General features: G+C 50.1%; 1 protein-coding gene across 1 annotated transcript in view; it reads right to left on the minus strand.

Moving 5' to 3' along the window:
• The window catches only part of TMEM266 (transmembrane protein 266), a 130058-nt gene that overhangs the window by 12119 nt on the left and 99324 nt on the right, over positions 1–18615 (minus strand). Inside the window, exons 8-9 of the mRNA XM_040493350.1 lie at positions 17650–17765; positions 3840–4029 (exon numbers count right to left, since the gene is read on the minus strand). Of these exons, the coding sequence (XP_040349284.1) occupies positions 3840–4029; positions 17650–17765 (306 nt within the window). The remainder of the gene's footprint in view (positions 1–3839; positions 4030–17649; positions 17766–18615) is intronic.

Below are 18615 nucleotides of genomic sequence, written 5' to 3' on the forward strand. Positions count from 1 at the left end.
GCTGTTTGGAGGTGCTCACCTGAGCTCAGATGTTTATAGGTGAGCACATGTGAAGAGACAAGAGAACCAGGCAGGCCTAAGCCCCAGGTGAGCTGCAGCCTCGAGATGGGCTGTGAGCACCACTGTGGGCAGAGGAAGGAGGCTGGCTGCCCAGCAGCTGCTCCTCTGACTCATTCTGCTTTATCAATGAGGAAGGCCCTGGGATGAGCTGGAGACTGTGAAGCTCCTGTCCTTGGGAAGCAAGACAAGCAGGCAAAAGCTGCTGACTTCTAGAAGAACTTGCAAAAAGAATATTCTTATATTCTTTTATTCTGGATTCCACAAACACCAGCCTAGGGAGCTGAAGGTCAAGAGGGGTTTCTGGAGTGCACTGCTGCCAGATGGCCCCTGAGCTCAGAGCACTGTAAGGACCCACATTAGCACAAGTGACATCCACAAGCCTTCTTTTGTTCTTTGATCAGTTACAGACTTGCACATTACATTTCACACAACAAGCACTACAGGGAGCCTGCTGAGGGCCAGGCCTGGGTGGGCTCTGGAGATAAACAAGTCTTGGGGGGAACACACACATAAATGGTCACAGCAACACGGCACAGTTGATTGGGGCCTCATGGGAGTTCATGGAAGTCTAGAGGGGAGAGAGTGGTGGCTGGGAGCTCACCTGGAGATGGGTTCTAAGGAGGAAGAGAAGTTTGGCAGGCAGGCCTGGCCCGCCAGTGATCAGCATGTGGAAAAGTTCCAAGACCTACCACTGCATAGAACACAGAGCTAAAAGATGTTTCCCTTGCCCACAGTGAAGGTGAAGACAGTGGGAGGAGTTGAGGCTGGGCAAGCGAGATCATTAAAGGTCTGTATGCCACCTGTTAGAGGGTGAATCGTTGTGTCTCCCCCAAATTCATACGTTGCCCTAACCCCCAGTACCTCAGAATGGGGTCTCGTTTGGAAATGAGGCTGAAGCAGAAGTCACTAATTAAGGTGATGTCATACTGGAGTAGGGTGGGTCCCCAACCCAGTATGACTTGGGTCCTAAAAAGGAAATGTGAACACAGACACACACACAGGGAGAATGCCAGGTGAAGAGGAAGCCAAGGAACACCAAGCATTATGAGCAAACCACCAGAAGCTAGGGGAGAGACCCTCACAGCCCTCAGGAGGAACCAACCTGCCAAGACCTTGATCTCAGACGTCAGCCTCGAGAGCCGTGAGACAGTAAACCGACAGTTAAGCAGTTTGCCGTGCTTCATCACCGTTACTGCAGCCCAAGCAGCCATCAGCCAACGTGTTAAGTCAGGAATCAAAGAAGCTACAGCCCAACACAGATGGATGTAAAGTGCTGCACAGTGGAATGGGAGCAGGGAACGGGGATGGGGGGGCCTCCCAGGGAACACGGGGCGGGGGGCCGGGTCAGCTGTGAGCTCAGGCCAGGCAGCCACATCTAAGGGTTCTCGGTTCAGAACAAAAAAGCAGGGGTGGCCCCTTAGCACTCCACCCTGGTCTTGCAGCTCCCCAAGAACTGTGTTCTGTTCTAGATGTCACTCTAAGAGGAACCAAAACACTGGAATGTTCAAGGAGAGATGATACAGCAAGAACATGGAGAGCTTCTCTCCTGAGGGTTGGCTGTGGGAATGCAGTGACAGTCCCCGCAGGAGAAAACACTCAGAGGCCAGTCTTTGAAATGACACCTCAGTATAACACTGTATGTCAAACAGACTTCAATAAAAAAATAAAATGAAAGGTGCCTCAGCCGGGAGGGCATCCACCAAACCAATGCAGAACAGCTGCAGCCAAGTAGGAAAGACAGGTGCTGGGGGGCAGACCTCAGCCCAGAACGAAGAATTCTTTTCTAATAAACAGAGCCATTCAAAGTTGGGTTGGTGTGGGCTTCCCTGGGAGTTCAGGAGCACCTGTTGTTAAAGAAGGTAAGCTGAGGCCAGGGAGCCTCTTGGCAAGAGTTTTAGATGGGATGAACACATCAGCTGAAGGTCTATCCCTCCCTCAGAGAAGTCCCTCCCAGCCCCCAACTTCTACAGTTCTAAGATCCGAAGTTCTCTCTAAAAGATCATAACAGCAATCATCCCACTCCACAAAACCTGTCCACAGTGACTTACAGCCTCCAGAGCTTTCTCACACCCACCAGCTCCTCATGCTACCTGTGAGGCAGGCAGAGATGGAGCTGTGAGGCACTTTATAGAAGGGAACACTGAAGCCTCAAGTCACAGAGCTGGGGAGTAGTGGAGCCCAAGGCTCTGGCCTCCTGCCTCCCAACCCACGCAGCTCTGCTGGGCTGTCCTGGCAAAGGGAACATGGCAAGCCAAGGTGAAGTGGGCCCGAGGTCAAGCTGGGGTTTAGGGCCCCACAGCCTGGGTTCTAAGCTCAGCACCATCATTTCCAGTGTGTAATTCTGTGAAATTCTTTTTTTTTTTTTTTTAATGTTTGTTTGTTTATTTTGAGAGAGACACAGCAGGGGAGGGGCAGAGAGAGAGAGAGAGAGAGAGAGAGAGAGAGAGAGAGAGAGAGAATCCCAAGCAGGCTCTGCACTGTTAGCATGAAGCCCAATTCAGGGCTCGATCTCATGAACCCTGAGATCATGACCTGAGCCAAAATCAAGAGTGAGTCAGACACTTAACTGACTGAGCCACACAGGTGTCTCTACCCTGAAATTCTTTCAACTTCTCTGGGTCTGAGTTTTCTCCTCCATATGAGAGAAAGGTGACGTGAGGATGAAATGAGATCACACTGTAAAAACCTCCCTCCGGGGAAGGTGCGATTTGATGAACTTTTAATTCCCTTACCTTCAGGTAAAAAAATGTAAACTTGAAAATGTATCCTGAATTATTAGGGGAGGTCAATATTTAAAAGAATTTTTTGATAAAGTGACGTAACCCCTTACCCATCACTTTAGTGATAACATTTTCAGGTACAAGTTAGGGCAGGGAGGACTCAGACAGGAACACAAAAGGTGCCTGGGGAGGGAAGTCTGTGTTGAGAGCTCCTAGGATCCCCTTGCGGCCCTAACGTGGGCGCTCATCCTCCTATCTGGCTCCCCAGCCCCCTGAGCTGAGGTAGATCCCTGACTTGGGTCCATTTGAACACAGACTCCCCAAATCCTGCGAAGGTCCAAACTTGACAGGGCTGTGTCACCAGGCAATACCATCTGACATTTGCAGGACTGTTCTGCAGCTCTGGAGGCCACTTGCACCCACTTCCCTGAGCCTCACAACAACACTGTGAGGAAAGCTCAGCACCGTTCCCATTTGTCAGCTAGCACAACCAAGGCTCAGAAGGAGGAAGTTCCCTGTTCAAGATAACACAGCTGGCCATCTATACAGTACTCATGCCCCATGCTCCCATCTCCACTAATCTCTCCTGCCCACCAATTTGTTACCACCTCCAAGACTTAGGTTCTGGGCTGTACTGGCCCTAAGGATGGACTGACTATCTGGCCCCTGCGGGCAGGGTAGTCCAGAAGGAAAGTCTCAAGTCTCTGGTTTGAAGCCTAGCTCCGCCATTTATTAGTGACGCGCCTTTGTACAACTTTTATTTCATCCGTAAAATAGGTAAGTCATACTTCTAATGCAGTGAGGGATGGGGAGATAATAATGCATGCAAAGCATGCCAGCGGCCCACAGGCATAGAATGGGTGCAAGTCACTGAGATGACTTCGTGGTTGGGGCAAGGCAGCCTGACTAAACGCTTGCTCCAGGGCTAGGAAAGGTCGTCCCGGGGGCACCCCCTCCTGAGGTGAGCCCCTCCTCCCACCAGTCCCGCAAGGAGGCTCGCCCGCCCTCAGGATCCTGGGCGCAGAGGCCTGGGTGGGGGCGGGCCGCCGGCGGGCTCACCTTGCGAGGGCTGCAGCTCCTCCACGACGCTCTCGGCGGCCGTCTCCTCCGCCCACGTGCCGGCCTCCACCACCTTGTAGCGGCTGCGCGGCTGGCTGAGCACGTGAGGGGCCTGCAGCGCCGCCTCGCGCTCGGCAGCCAGGTCCAGGTCCTGCTGAGCCAGGTGCGCCCGCAGCTGCCGGATCTCAAACTGCAAGAGGAGAGGGGCTGTGGGCGGTGGGCTGCGCGCGGGAGGGCGGGGCCAGGGGCGCTTTGCTCCTGGGGCGGGGGCCAGGAGCCTGGGGCTGAGAGTCCTGAGGGGTGGGTGGGGCCTTCCTTACAAATCTCCAACGACACCAGTCGCTAGAGCCTTTGACGTTTATGGAGTCTAATCCAAGTAATAAAGTGCGTTCCTGTGTGTCATTTCTGGGATACTGTGTAGTCTGGCCCCATTGTGAAGACAAGATGGCCATTAGGGGAAACACAGCTGTGGTCTGTGGGAAGAGCACTGAAGGAGAGGCGAAAAACACGGGTTTGAATCTTGTTCTAGTCACTTGCCTAAATGTGAGATCCAGGTGTGCCTTAATTCAGGTGTCTTATACTGATGATGAATGTAAGACAGGATACCTGGCAACATCCAGGGCCAGCCTAACCAGCCGTGGGAGCCCATCCTGATGTCAGGGATCATCACCTGCTTGCTGGGCTGTCGACTGTCCATTTGTCTTCCAGCAACACCCACTTTCCTCTTTTAGGAGGTGTTCAGAAAGGGTTGGGCCCTAGTCCAGGCTCTGTAGCTTCCTGACCATGTGGCTGGGTTCCCTTATCTGTATAACAGGGGTTCTCACACCCTAGATCTCTCTGAGGACTTGGGTACTAAATAAGGGCTTTGAAAAAAGCTGCACACATTTTGATTTTGGTTAATTATTTTTTGTTGTTGTTGGGAAAAGCCAACAAACCCAGATGCTTCTTGGGTTTGTGGCTGAAATGGCTGTTCATCCTCGGGCCTTTCTGGGCCATCTGTGCGAAGACAAAGTTGACGTCTGTCGTTGAAGGGCCTGGCTGTGGGCTCAGCTACAAGGAGAGCCTTCACTGCCACCTAGTGTCCCAAGAACACATTGCATCACTCTGCACAACCTCCAGACAAACTCTCAAAGCCTGAAACAAGTGGTGGCGGAGGAGGGCAGTCCCAGGGAAGCCCAGTGCCTGGTCTCCCTACCTAGAAGATTACCTACTTGCCCATGATGCTCAGTGTCCTGCTCTGACCCCTCCCTGTAATGTTAGCCTCACACCTCCAACTCCTACCCGACAACAACATGGAACTGGGTCACAGGAATCACCAACACAACTTGGTCAGAAAAGGACTCTTCACTGCATCTGAAAATCACTCCTCAGGTGGTTTCATCTCATCTTAGCTGGAGCCAAAAATGAATCACCTCCTTTGTTTCCTTGCCTTCCCTCCCCCACCATGCAATCTGTCCCCAAGTCCAGCTCCACCTCCAAGTGCTACGCCAAGCCTGCCTGCCCCACCCCCCACCACCTCCACTGCCAGCCCTCACCTGGGCAACTGCAACTTCTACAGCCTTTTGCCATCTATTCTCCAGAAGAAGTCAGAGAGATTCTCCCAAACCTAGATCACATCATGTCACCATCTTGTCTACAAATCTCAACTGGGAGGAAACTCAACTCCTTACCCTTGGCTTACAAAGCAGGTGCATGATCTGGCCCTGTCTATCTGGCCTACTTCGCCTCATCCTTTCTCTCTTTACCTCTCCCTGTGATGCAGGGCTTCTTGTAGTTCCTTAAACACACCAAGCATGTGTTGATCTGAAGGCCACTTCCCCAGCTGTGCTGTTTGCTCACAGATCACATAGTCAGCTCCCCCACTCAGACCCAACCCTGAGTCCACCTGAGGCCACCTGAGGCAGCCACCCAGGTACTTTGTCATGCCAGCCTGTTTGAATTCTCTGCATTGGACTTATCACCTTCTGATATTTTATAATCTATTTTAATATTTTATTATTTTTCTTTTGGTGTAAATGAAATGCACAATTAAAGCATTAGTTAACATTAGGGTGGTCAAGTAGGAGACTGACGTTGGGACAACCTCCCAATGTCAGTGTCCACAGGTTTTGTCTCTGGGACCACTCAGTTTTTCAGAGAGCTCATCAGCCTCTGGCAGCCTCTGTGCTGGGAGCAGGGCAAGGGAATGGGGCAGAGGGTCCCATCATTATACGGAAGGATTATCACTTAATCCTCGTTTTCAGCCCTGTACCCCTTCTCTGACCCTTGCCTAACCCAGGGACCACCTGCAGAGCCCTCTGGTTCAGCTTCTCCAGAGGAAAAGCCTCTATGATTCTTGTAGGATGCGGGTGTGTGGTCTCCTGGCTGTTCAGGATTGGGATGGGGCCTAAGGGGCTCAAACATTGTGTGTACAGGCTTTTAGCCAACCCCTCTCCCTTTGGTCAGCTTCCCAATCACTCCTTTCTTCCCAAACTCTCAAGGGTTCTGAGGGCAGAATTAGCCCATTTCCCTCATCCTCTGCAGGCACTTGAATTATAAATTCTCCATTCTGCTAGATCGGTTACCCCTTTCTCATCCACTATTTTTCTCAAATCCACTTAAGTCTCTATATTCTTTGTCCTTATGGACAAGACTTAAAGAGACACTTTCTTAATTCTTATGTGTTTATGGTTTTTTAAATAATGATTTTAGTGGAGTTTGGGAAAGGAGATGATACAAATATGTGTAGTCACTCCATCATTTTCTTTAAGGACTATCTTTTGGTTTTCCCCTCCCACTGCAGTGATGGTATAATGGTTAAAAGAAAAAGAAAGAAAGAAAGAAAAAAGTCCTGATGGGTAGTTAATGCCAATCTCTGTGGTGTAAATACTCCACCATGGCCAATTTCAAACTACCAACACAATGTCATGGAGAATTGGGAAGACATGTACACAAGTGGCTGTCAGGGATGAGGGCTCTAGCACAGCACTGCCACCTTCGCCCCCCTAATAAAATATAATCTCTGTAAGAGCAGGGGTCTTGACTGTTTTGTTGCCTGGTGTAGAGAAGGCACTCAATAATTATTGTTGAATTAATGAATGAATGAAACTAATCAGCTCTGCTCAATTCTGTGGTTTCAGACCAAGCCCCAATCTTAGCCCAAAGCTGAGATAGTCTGAGCCCTGATCCTGCTCACACACTATGCTCTGACTGTGAGCCCCAACCATGGTTACACACTGAGCCCTGTACCTGCTCACACACTGTGCCCTATCTCTGCTTTCAGTCTAGGCTCAGACTCTGGACCTCAACAACTCAGTACTTACATGGGGCCATTGGTTGTAGACGGTAAGAAAGCAACCCTGGCTTATTATACGGTGGTCTTCTGTGCAGGGGGAGAGAGTTCAAGCTACCTCTCTGGCAGCAAGGTCTCAGAGGTCACAAGGGGCCCATGAGGCAACCTTCCTGAGTTCTGCTGGGGCTGGAAGCCCCTCCTTCCCAGGCTGATCTGAACTTCCCATGGGCATATGTAGACCACTTTCTCCAAGGCTGCTCATCAGGGCCAGTAGGCCCAGCTAATGGCCTTCTAGGCCACTCTGAGCAGATGCATTATTGATAACTTGTAATTGATATAGAGCTGCCCATGAGTGTCCCACTGGAATTCAGGCCAGACAGCCAGAGGCCAGGGCTTGCCCAGCCCCAAGCCCACATGTGCAGACATAGGCACATACATTAAAACAAGTTTTAGGCTACAGATGTGAACCCCAAGTATATGGGAGTTCTCCTAGACATTCATTCATTCATTCATTCATTCATTCATTCATTCACTCATTCAGATAAAGCATGGTGAGGGCTATGTTAAAATTCTGTTACGTGTTTTAGAATGAAAATGTGTCTCTCAGCTTGGAAGTGAGTCCTCAGTGGCCCCATGTGAGGGGGACCGTGTCTGCTGCACTGTGGGGAGTAAATCTCCCAGGACAGTCTCAAGGGGTGACACCGGGTGGCACTTGTGGCAGGGGAGTCACGATGTGTCCAAAAGACAGAGGCCTGGTAGGTAAGAGAGCCTGGGGAGATCAACAGAAGCCACACCAGGCAGAGCCCTTTAGCTACAGCAAGATGTTTCTAGGATGTCGGCCTTTAAAGAGTTGACAGGAAATCATTGAAATCTTTTGAACGGAAGGACAGGTGAGGGAGGAGGTGTTGTGGTGACTCAGGTGAGCACTTTGGAAGGACTGTGCTGACAGCATGGCGAAGGATTGGACAGAGATGGGCCAGGGTGGACCTGGGAATACCAGCTGGGATGCTATTTCTGCAACCTAGGCCAGATAACCAGAATTTGGACTAGGTTGGAGACAGTGGAGACAGGAGGTTAAGGCGACTAGTAGGAGGTAGAAGTGTCAGGATGGGCATGGATTGGAATGAGGGTGAAGGAGAGGGACATATTTTTACAAGCTTCAGAGGGTATGAGTGGCTGGATGCTCTCAGCCCGTGCCCTGAGGAGGAATGACTGACTTCCTACAGAGGAAGTGCATATAGCTAAATGGCTCTCAGCTCAGCTCAATTCAGCTCAGCTCTAGGGGGCTGTCAGGGTATTGCAGCTGGGACACTCAGAGCCTGGCTTCTGCTTCTCCTCTACTGAACATGGCCACATGTACTTCCCCAGCTGACTGAAGGGCTGTCAGGGGTCCTAGGATATCAGGACCTCATTAGTCAGTGGGTGAACTGGGGCTCCAGGGTTGGAAGAAGCCTCTGTGCTGGGAGACAGGGCAGGGGAAAAGCTAGGTCAACAGGGTGCATCAGAAACAAAGCTAGGCCCAGAATCCAGGCCTCTGGCTTCTAGCTTCACAGACTTTGTGTCAAGGAACTCGAAGCCTTAGAGACAAGATGGAAGAGACTAGGCTCAAGCAGAATACAGAGGGGTTGATGGCTATAGGGGCCAGGAAAAAGCAGGAGGCTCCAAGTGGGGAAAAAGCAAGGGCTGGAGGCAGGCACCAGAATTCTCAGCCCTTCACCCCTCCCTCACTCTGACTTTGGGTGAGTCTCTGTTCCTCTTTGGACCTTGGTTTTACTGTGTGTTCAATAAGGCAAATGGACTAGCTGAACTCTGAGTCTATGACAAGCTCTGTGCTGGCTCTGGGAGCCTAGCTGGGAGGGAATAAAGTACAAGTGACAGGTGGCTCCTGGTGCTGTCTTGAGGGCCATCCCCTGCTCCCTGATGAAATGCCCCATTCCCGGAGGGCCGACTCTTTACAGAAAGATAACATAATCCAGAATCTCTAAAACACATTATTAACAGTGTGTAGTACACAAAAAGAATTACTATTCATGCAAATAAGCAAACACACACACACACACACACCCAGTGTTCAATTATCAAGACATAAAACAGTCAAGAGGCTGCTTAGAATTTTCATAAAGGCTGGCTTATCTAATATTTGAGTTAGCAGATAAGGACTTCAAAATAACTGTGATGATTATATTGAATTAGGAGGAAAGATGAACAGAATGGATGTAGCATTTCAGTGGAGAAACAGAACTTGTAAGAGGAATCAAATGGAACTTCTAGAAGTTCAACATGCAATATCTGAAATTGAGAATTCCATTGGATGGGCTTAACAGCAGACCAGACATTGTAGAAGATAAGATTGTTGGACTTGAGGGCAGGTCTACAGGAAAATATTGCAACATATGGCCAAAAAAAAGGAGGCGGGGGGGGGGGGGGGGGGAGAATGAGTGATCAAAATAGGTCTAAGAGAGATGTGAGACATGCTCAAAGGGCCTAACATAGGCAAGCAGAATTTCAAAAGGAGAAGGAAAGGATAAAGCAAAACAATCAGTAAAGAAATCATGGTCAAGAACTTTCCCAATATAATAAAAAAAATCCACAAATTCAAGAAACTCAGAGAATCTGAAGCAGGATAAATACAAAATATGCACACCTAGACACTCTGTGGTCCAACTGTTGAAACCAGTTAAGAAGAAACATCCAAGCTCTCCAGGGCTCACGTGGGCCTGGGCCTTGGGCCTCGAGGGGCAAAGGCACATGGTGGCTCTGATGACAAAATGAAGCAAATTTTCCATTGGCAAACTGGCCGGGGGGAAAAAAAGACCATCCTGAGACTCAGGGAGAATGAAAGTGCAGTCACAGCCCTTCTTAATGCACATCATTAGCTAAGTATTTTTATCAGATAACCTGACCAGATCAGCCAGCATCTACAGGGAAGCCCTCAGCATGCATTACAGAGTGAGTCAAGGCCTCTTCCATTGGGGCTGGGCTTTTAATGCATGCCCAGGTGGGGCCAGACCCCTGGGGCGGCAGAGCTGGCACACCCAGTACATCTCTGCCTATAATGGTCTGGTTTGTGGAGTACACTTGACACGGCCTTGGCCTGATCAATGCACACTCTGGCCAGAAGCTCGATGCTATCTAATGCAAGAGCAATAATTTTCTTCCATCCTATTAGTGCTGTCTGCACAGACTGCCCTGCCTTCAAACCTATCTGCTATTGGGATGGCATCCAATGTTTATTTCCATTAGTTTCACCATTGTTGGTAACAATAAAAATCAGGAGACAGTTGCAAACTAATGATTTAGGAGCAGGGGGAAGCTGAATTCGACCTTGGCCCCTTTCCATCCATTGTGAAGATGACTAGTAGTTGGCCATAAATTTAAATTATGGCAAAAGGATAACATAAGTTATTCCTCTGATGGCTAATTTTATCAGCTAAATAGGCTTGTCATTAAAGCTATCGGCTGTTTTACAAATCACTTCCCATGCTTAAACACACACACACACACACACACACACAACTTCCCTTCCCACAGTGGAGATCTTGAATAATCCAGGTAACAAAGGCGATTGTGCTGAGCTGGGGACTTGTGGTCTCTGCAGGAAAAGTGGGGGGCTCTCTGGAATGAGTCAGATCAAGCACCACCCCTAGAACCAGGATAGGACCCTTTTCTGCTCTTTCCAATCTCCTGATGGCCATGGAAGCCCTTCTCTGCGTTGGCGGCCCAGCCTCAAAGGTGAGAATCTGTGCAGCTGTTGGCGTTCTCTCAGAGGTGCTGAGCACCGGGGATCCTGGGTCCCAAGCAAGGTCCGCAGATCACCTCCCACCACCTAACAAGTGGGTTATGACCCCTGCATGATCCCTGCACCTGAAAGTGGAGCAGATGGAGAGGGAGGAACAGGACAAGGCCCTTCCCCCACCGCCTACTTCCACCAGAAATGCCTATTGCTTGGGGTCAAGATTATTATTCTGTTTCTTACAGAAAAAGGTCAAGGTGACTTGCATCATCCAGAGAGGATTAATAGATGTGATTGTGCCCATGGGATGGGGGAAAGGGGTAGAGAACGTTGTGAGCCCATGGGCCTCATTTTATGGATTAGTCCCCGTGCAAGTGACTGTTTTCTTGCTGAGCACATAGACCACTTTGGTCTGCATCTGGTGCCTTAAGTGTGACTGTGAAACTGAGTCCCATCTACGAAATGGGGGCAGAAGCCTGGCTAATAAAAACCTGTACACAGTTCTCTACTCTCCCCTTCTCTACTTCTCCCCTGCTGAAGGAAGAAAACTGCAAGGACTTAGAAGGAACTACAAAATGGGAGGAGCCTGGAGGCCACACTGACTGTGTCAAACAGTGGCCCACCACCCCCTGTCCACTGCAACCTGCATTGGGCTGTGATGTGAGAGACAAACTCTTCTTGTGGTAGGTCACTGACATTTCCATATTTGTTTGATGTAGCAGCTTGCGTTACTCCGCCTGACCGTGACTTGTACAGACACCCCAGGCCTAGTGTAGGCAAGCAGACCCTGACGCTGCGTTCCATCCCTGGCCCTCTACCACGAACTGTGTGGCCTGAGCAAGCAACGGCCTCTCTCAGACATTGTCTTCCCATCTATAAAGGGGTTAATAATACCTAGCCTACCCACTCTGACCATCAAAGCCAAAGGGAGTTAAAATACACTGGAGTGCCTGGGTGGCTCAGTCGGTTAAGCGTCTAACCCTTGGTTTCAGCTCAGCAGTTTGCATGAGCCTGCTTGGGATTCTCTCTCTCTCTCCCCCTCCCAGGTGCCCTCTCCCTCCCAAATAAATAAAGAAACTTAAAAGAATTTTTTTAAGTACATGGAAGCACATTTGTAAATGGCCACCATTATACAAATGATTTAGTATATTTATTTTCTCTCTCTCCCCTTTTTTTTACATTCCCAGAAAGACTCTGGTAGGCTGGACTTTATATATGTTACTTGACTTAGTCTGATCCTTATAGCATCCTGGTGGCATAAGCCTTGTTTCCTCCGTTTTTCCAACAAGGAAATCGAGGCCCAGGGATTAAGGGGGAAACCAGTCATTGGTGGAGTGGAGGTTGGAATCTTGCTTGCTGGCTCCTTGTCTAAGAGGGCTCCCTCCACACTCCAGGCTGCCCCCACACAGGACTCCTCTTTCAGGGACTGAAGCTTGCCCAGGGCCCGAGACTGTCCTAAGAGGTTCACTGAGCTCCACTGGCCTCCTTGCGGGCTAGGCCTCCAGTCGCCCTAGATACCTGGGTTTTTGCTAATGGTCTCAGGGTGAATGGTACTCAACTTAGAAAGAGAACTTCCTTCTGTCCTTCCCAAAGGACCCTGGAGAAAAGAAATAAATTTTGACTGTGAGCCAGGTTGGATCCTATTAACACTGGGCCAAAGGCAAAGCTTATAGGGCAAAGAGCAAGTACAATGGGGACTTCAGAACAGGTTTCAGAATTAGAGCAAGATCCTGCGCACAGCTGTACATAAAGCTTCAGAAGTGGTTTCTTAAGACGAGTTAGAAGAATATACAGTGATTTAACCGATGTATCTAAAACATCTTTAATCTCTGAAGCAGTTAGAACACAGGGACCTAAAGCTCATGCTATCTCTCCAAAGGATAGTAACTAGCATCCCACCTCTGGAATCCATCTGTGTATCAGCAAAATTAACCCCTAAGGACATCCTGGCCAGGACTCTCAGACAGAGAATAAAACACAAGTGAATGAGAAGGAACTTTCATCAGCAGAAGGACTGTTGAATTTGGGGTCTGAGGCTATCTGCTTCTGTCACAGAAGTGAGCAACCTGGAAGCAGGATGCAGAAGGCCTGCCAGAGCTTAGGCAGGGGAAGACTGACCAACAGAGTATCCTCCTTCCCCGCTGGCCCCAGATTTCCAGAAGGAATCTGTTCAGGGTGAGCTGAGCCCATCAGTCAGAAGAGATGATGGAAATACGGGAAGCAGGGCAATGAACCACAAGAGACTTCTGTTTCCATCCTAATCTTCTAACTGCTGTGTGAGGTTGGGCACACCTCTCCCGCTCTCTGTGCCTCAGATTCCCCCATCTGCCAAATCTAGGATTCTGCCAGACGCCCTCTAAGGATGCTTTCATTTATAACATAAAGTGGTTCTGGGGCACCTGGGGTGTGGCCTGTGGTAAGAAATGAGCTGCCACATGGCACAGAAGATAAAATGTACAAGATATTCATGTAAGAAACCCATACACTGTGTCACCCAAGAGTCTCTACAGCACTTTACCTCTGTGGTCTTCTTCCCCAAACCCATAACTCCAATCCAGTCATGAGGAAAAACATCAGACAAATCCCAACTGAGGAGCATCCTACAAAATACCTGACCAGTACTCCAAATGGTCAATATCATTAAAAACAAGGCAAGTCTGAGGAACTTTTATAGCCAAGAGGAGACTAAAGAGACATGATGACCAAATGTAATGTGGTGTCCTGAATGGGATCCTGGAACAGATAAAAGATGTTAGATAAAAACTAAGGAAACTGGAACAACGAATGGACTCTAATAATAACATACCAATATTGATTTATTAATTGTAAGAAATGCATGATATTAATGTGAGATGGTCGCAGGGAATTGGGTGTGGGGTATACACGGGAACTCTGTACGATCTTCATGACTTTCCTATAAATCTAAAACCGTTCTAAAAAAATAGTTTATTTTAAAAAGAGCTAAAGATGAGTAAAGTCTTGAGAAATATTTACACAGATACATCTTGGGGAAAGAGCAGGATGAATGCAAATTTGGTGTTTCATTAAACTGAAATTCTACACACTTCATGGGAAGTTTGGTAAATTTCAACGTTTTAGGTAGTGCATACAAATTCGATTTGGAAATTGTTTTATTAAACTAGGAGAATTCCAGCAGGGAGACAGAACGCAGGAGTGTTTGACAAAGATGATTGAAATGACCTGGAGTGGGGTTGGAGGTAGCAGGGAGGTGCGCAGCAGGAAGAGACTCTTAGGAAATGCTGTTGAGACAGCTGAGTAGAGCTGGGTCTGTGCCTGTGGGAGAGCTGCGCTCAGGCTGTGGTTTAAAGATACTCTGGTGCATGATCTGGCCAATGCCTTCAACTGAGCACCAAGAAGCCACATGAATAGAAAAATAATGTAGAAAGACTCTAAGCAAGGTGGGCTGGGAAAGAACAGTATTCCATTAGGACAACTGAGTCTATTCCTGGCTCTAAAAGCCCTCAATCAACTGTGAACTCTTGGGAAAGTCACCACTCCTCAATTTTCTTAACTGTAAAATAAATGGGTGTATGTCAGGGAGGGGCTGGGCTGGCATTAGTTGCCATTCATCATGTGCCGGGTTTTAGCTGACATAATGTCAGAACCATCCTTCAAGGAGTTTTACTATTGCTCTTTTTCAGACTAGGAAAACCAAGGCCCACACAGGTCCCACCAGTGACCAAAGCTACAAGGCCAGGAAGTGGCCAAGCTGGCTTTGCACTCAGGTCTGTTGCTGAAGTCTCTCCTAACCATTCCAGGCGCTATCCTCTCAGAGTGGTTGGCTGCCCTGATAATGCCATGAGCACCCTCATTTTTTAAGGGTATTTGTAGCCCAGTCAAGTCTCAAACCTAGTCCCAAAACACAGGTGGAAATGAGGTAGGTGTCCACTGGCCCCGCCTGTGGAGTGGAGAGCAGCATCCATGGTTCCTCTGCTCTCACCGGGCCCCCTCCCGCCCTCCCTGTGGCCCTCCCTGTGGCCTCCCTGTGAATCCCGCTGGGATTCCAGTCCAGCTGCCTCTTTCTGCTGTCTCAACTAAGATTACAGGCTTCAGGTGTTTTTTAAATTAAAACGGTTTGTTTCTTTCTGTTCATCTCTTTTCCAGATGTCACTACCTAGAGGGAATCTGTCTTTATTTATTGGCTCTTTCCTGTGCAGAATCCAAGGGAGTCTCCCTCTGGCCAAGCCCCCTAGGAAGGAGGGCACATGTGGGGGGTGACTTAAACCAGGACAGCAGGAACACGGGGTCTCTGGGGGCTCAGGACAGGAGTCCTGCTGGAAACCGCTGGGGGTGGGGTTGCCATTAGGGTTTTCTCTCAGCTACGTGGCCCATGTGGTGTTGATGTGAGGCTGCTGTAGGGTCAGCTTGTTCTCTGCCGGGCTGGGAGGCTGTGTGTGAATTTATGAAGGGCAGATGTGGCACCCTGTGGGCGTCTGTCATGTGGCCACTGAGGCAGAGTGTTCATTTTCCAATTAGACAGTAGACTGAGAGCTGCCTGACTAAGCTCTAGCCAGGTCCTGGATGTCACCCAGATCTGTCCTCTCCCCTCTTCCTCTATACCTCTGTCTGTCCCAAACCTAGGCCTCTCTACCCAGGCATCCTGTCTCCATTCCTGCCCTCGCCCATCCTGCTTCCAACAGCAGCCAGAGAGATCCATCAGAAACTCCAACCTGATCAGATCTCCAACCCCTGCTTCTAACACTCCAGGCCTCACCCTTCCCTATAGGCTGGAGCCCAAGCTCCCTGATCAGCCAGGCAGGCCCTTCCCAAGCCTGCCTCCAGATCCTCCTACTTTCTCCCGCTGCTCATACTCTGAATGGCCTTAAGCGCCCCTGGTACAACAGCCACTCTAGTGCCTCATCTGTCCCCTCTGCCAGACATCCGTCTCCAAGAGACCCTGCCCGATGTCAGCTCCCCTGGAAACCCACCACTCTCCTGTCCCCGTGGCATGCAGAGCCCCCAGGCACGTCCCTGCTGAAGCATGCATGCACCAGATTGCCACTGTTTATGGGCCTGCCACACTCCTTGAGTCACCCAGAGCCGCATGAAGGTAGGGGCCAAATCCTCTCCACGACAGTGCTCCTAGTGCCCGGCACAGGTTGGGATGGTGCTGGCTGACCAGATGTATGGGCGAGAAAATGAAGCTGACTCCAACTACTTAGGGGCTAGGATATTGGTCTTCCCGTCCACAGCTCTGGATAGACCGCCCTACACCCAGGATCCCTTGGATAATGTGCTCCTGAGGGCTATGTCCCCTGATGTCCCCTCATCACCCATAAGCATTTTGTGTTCCCAAAGTAGATAAAAAGATTTGGTTCCCTGACAGACATTCCAAGGAGATGATTTTGAAGACTCTGTGTGCCGGTTCCTGTGGGACATTTCTAGGGATCCATTTGTGGTGACATTCCACAGATTTCCCATTCCACCCCACCCACCCCCCCCAGCTCTTCCTCCAGCTATGAGAGGTTGGGGTTGAGGGGCCAGGAAACCCACAATATGCGGGGCGCTGGGCTGAGTGAAAACATGAGTCAGGCGAGGCCTGCCCTTGTGGAGCAGTCCACTCAGTGGGAGAAGCAGTCCCGGGTGCAAATAATGACAGCCCATGGCAGCAAGTGCCCCATGCTCTCTGGAGGCCAACAGCAAGGGCTGGCGGGTAAAGGAGCAGTGGCTGTGGTGAAGGGGGAGTGCCATGTTTTGTGGAAAAGCAAAGACTTGCAGGCTGTGCACAAGTTCGATAGGCAGAGCTTGCAAGGGGTAAGGATTCAGGAGAGGGACACAGCACAACCAAAGCTAAGAGACGGGATGGCATGGGGCTTGTCAGAATGACAGGTGACTCCACCTGACTCCATCAGAGTGTTCACGTGCGAGATGAATGAGGCATGAGGTTGACAAGAATGACAGCTGTGTGTGGCCCTCAGACCCTCATTGAGAGTGCCTGGGTGCTCGGCTATGGGGCAGGGGGAGGGAACCAAGGGGTGTGCATCCTCACCACACCGCAAGCCAGAAGTGCTCAGCCCCACGTGGGGCAAACAGCTGGGGCATTCTATGCCTGGATTGGCCCTGGGCACTAAGGGCGGGGGCATAGCTTATGTGGCTCACAGGGCAAGGGGCAGTGGAGTGTCCTCTCCCCAGCAGCCAAGGCGTAGGCCGGAATGACAGTCCATCCTCTCACACACCTTCCACCACCTTGCTAGCTAGTCCCCTCTGTGGCATTCCTACCCTGCGTACTGGGTACTAGAACATTTCTTCACTGGAGGCTGTGTTTCTACAGAGCTCTGGAGCCTTGTTGCAGGACCCAGCTAGACAAGCCCTCTCCCTGGCCCAGCTGCCCAGCCCCCCGGCTCTGCCGAGCACGGCCTCCCAGGGCCTGTCACCTTTTTCTCTTCCCCGCAGCTCCTAGAAGACAGAGAACTGCTAACACCTCTTTGGGGTGTCTGCGGGGGGGGGGGGGTCCTGAGTGGTGACTGGCCCACACTGGTGCCTGCAACCTCTGCAGACAGAAGTTGTCCCCTGCTCTAGAGACCACTGAGCTGAGAAGACTCTGATGAACTGAGTTGGTGACTCAGCTGGCTCAGGTTGGAGAGCTGACTGGTCACTGTGGTACCAAAACAAAAGCACCCAGGCCTGGCTGCGCTGAGCAGGAGTGACCTTAGAGACTTGTTTCCCACTCTCGGGGCCTCAGGCTCCCTTTGTGTCCTTGGGGGCCCAGCTGCTCTGGCTTCCTGCAGCTTTAGGCACCAGCAGGGCCCTCAGCCCTGGACAGACTGGAAGTGGTAGGGCGTTACCCCTTGCTCCTGACAGATCTGCGTCAGTCTCTCCAGCTGCTCGTCTTGGATGACCTTGGCCTTCTCGTATTGCTGGATGACCATCTCCATCTCCACCTTCACAGGCAGGACGTAAGCTGGAAGAGAGACAGCTCTGTGAAGAACTTGGCAGTAGCAGGGCTCAGGCTGGGAAGGGGCCGGTCCCAGCATTCAGTCAGCAGCAGGTTCAGTCCAGGAGCAGTTCCTAGAGGGGCCAGGGGTGTAGGGCTTGGGGGGAATGTCTAGGTACCCAATAGCATCCAGGCAGTAGAAAAGGGCCAGAATCCTAACCAGTGGTGACTGAGATATCTGTTTTTCTTCTTTTCCCTAGTGATAACACCCTTACTTTTGGCTGTGTGCACAGCTGCCTAGAGCAAGGACTATGTTTTCTAGTCTCCTAGGCAGTTATGGGCAGCCATGAGACCACATTATGGACAATGGGATGAAAGAGGTGTGATGCAGCAGCTTCCAGGAGCTGGTATTGATGAGGAAGTGGAAATACTGGAACCCTCACTCACTGCCACTTTGGAAAAACTCTTAAGGAATTTCTTAGATGGTTAAACACAGTGACTACATGGCCCAGTGATTCAATTCTTGGGTTCCTAGGAGAAATGAAAACATATGTCCACACAAAAACTTGTACATGAATGTCCACAGCAGCCCAAAGTGGAAACAAACTTAATGCCCATCAGTTGATGGATACAGAAAACGTGCTCCATCCATACAAAGGAGCACTATTCAACAATAAAAAGGAATGAAGTTCTGATACATATGCTACACATGGATGAACCTTGAAGACGTTTTTGCAAGGTGAAAGAAGTCAGACACAGCAGACCACATATCATATGGTTCCGTTTCTATGAAATGTCCAGAAGATGCAAACCTATAGAGACAGGAAGTGGACTAGTGCCTGCCCAGGGCTGAGAGGCTAATGTGGAGTGACTATTG

The sequence above is a fragment of the Herpailurus yagouaroundi genome, unplaced genomic scaffold (genome assembly GCF_014898765.1).
Source record: "Herpailurus yagouaroundi ecotype Mexico unplaced genomic scaffold, PumYag 184, whole genome shotgun sequence".
NCBI classification, from domain to species: Eukaryota; Metazoa; Chordata; class Mammalia; order Carnivora; family Felidae; genus Herpailurus; species Herpailurus yagouaroundi.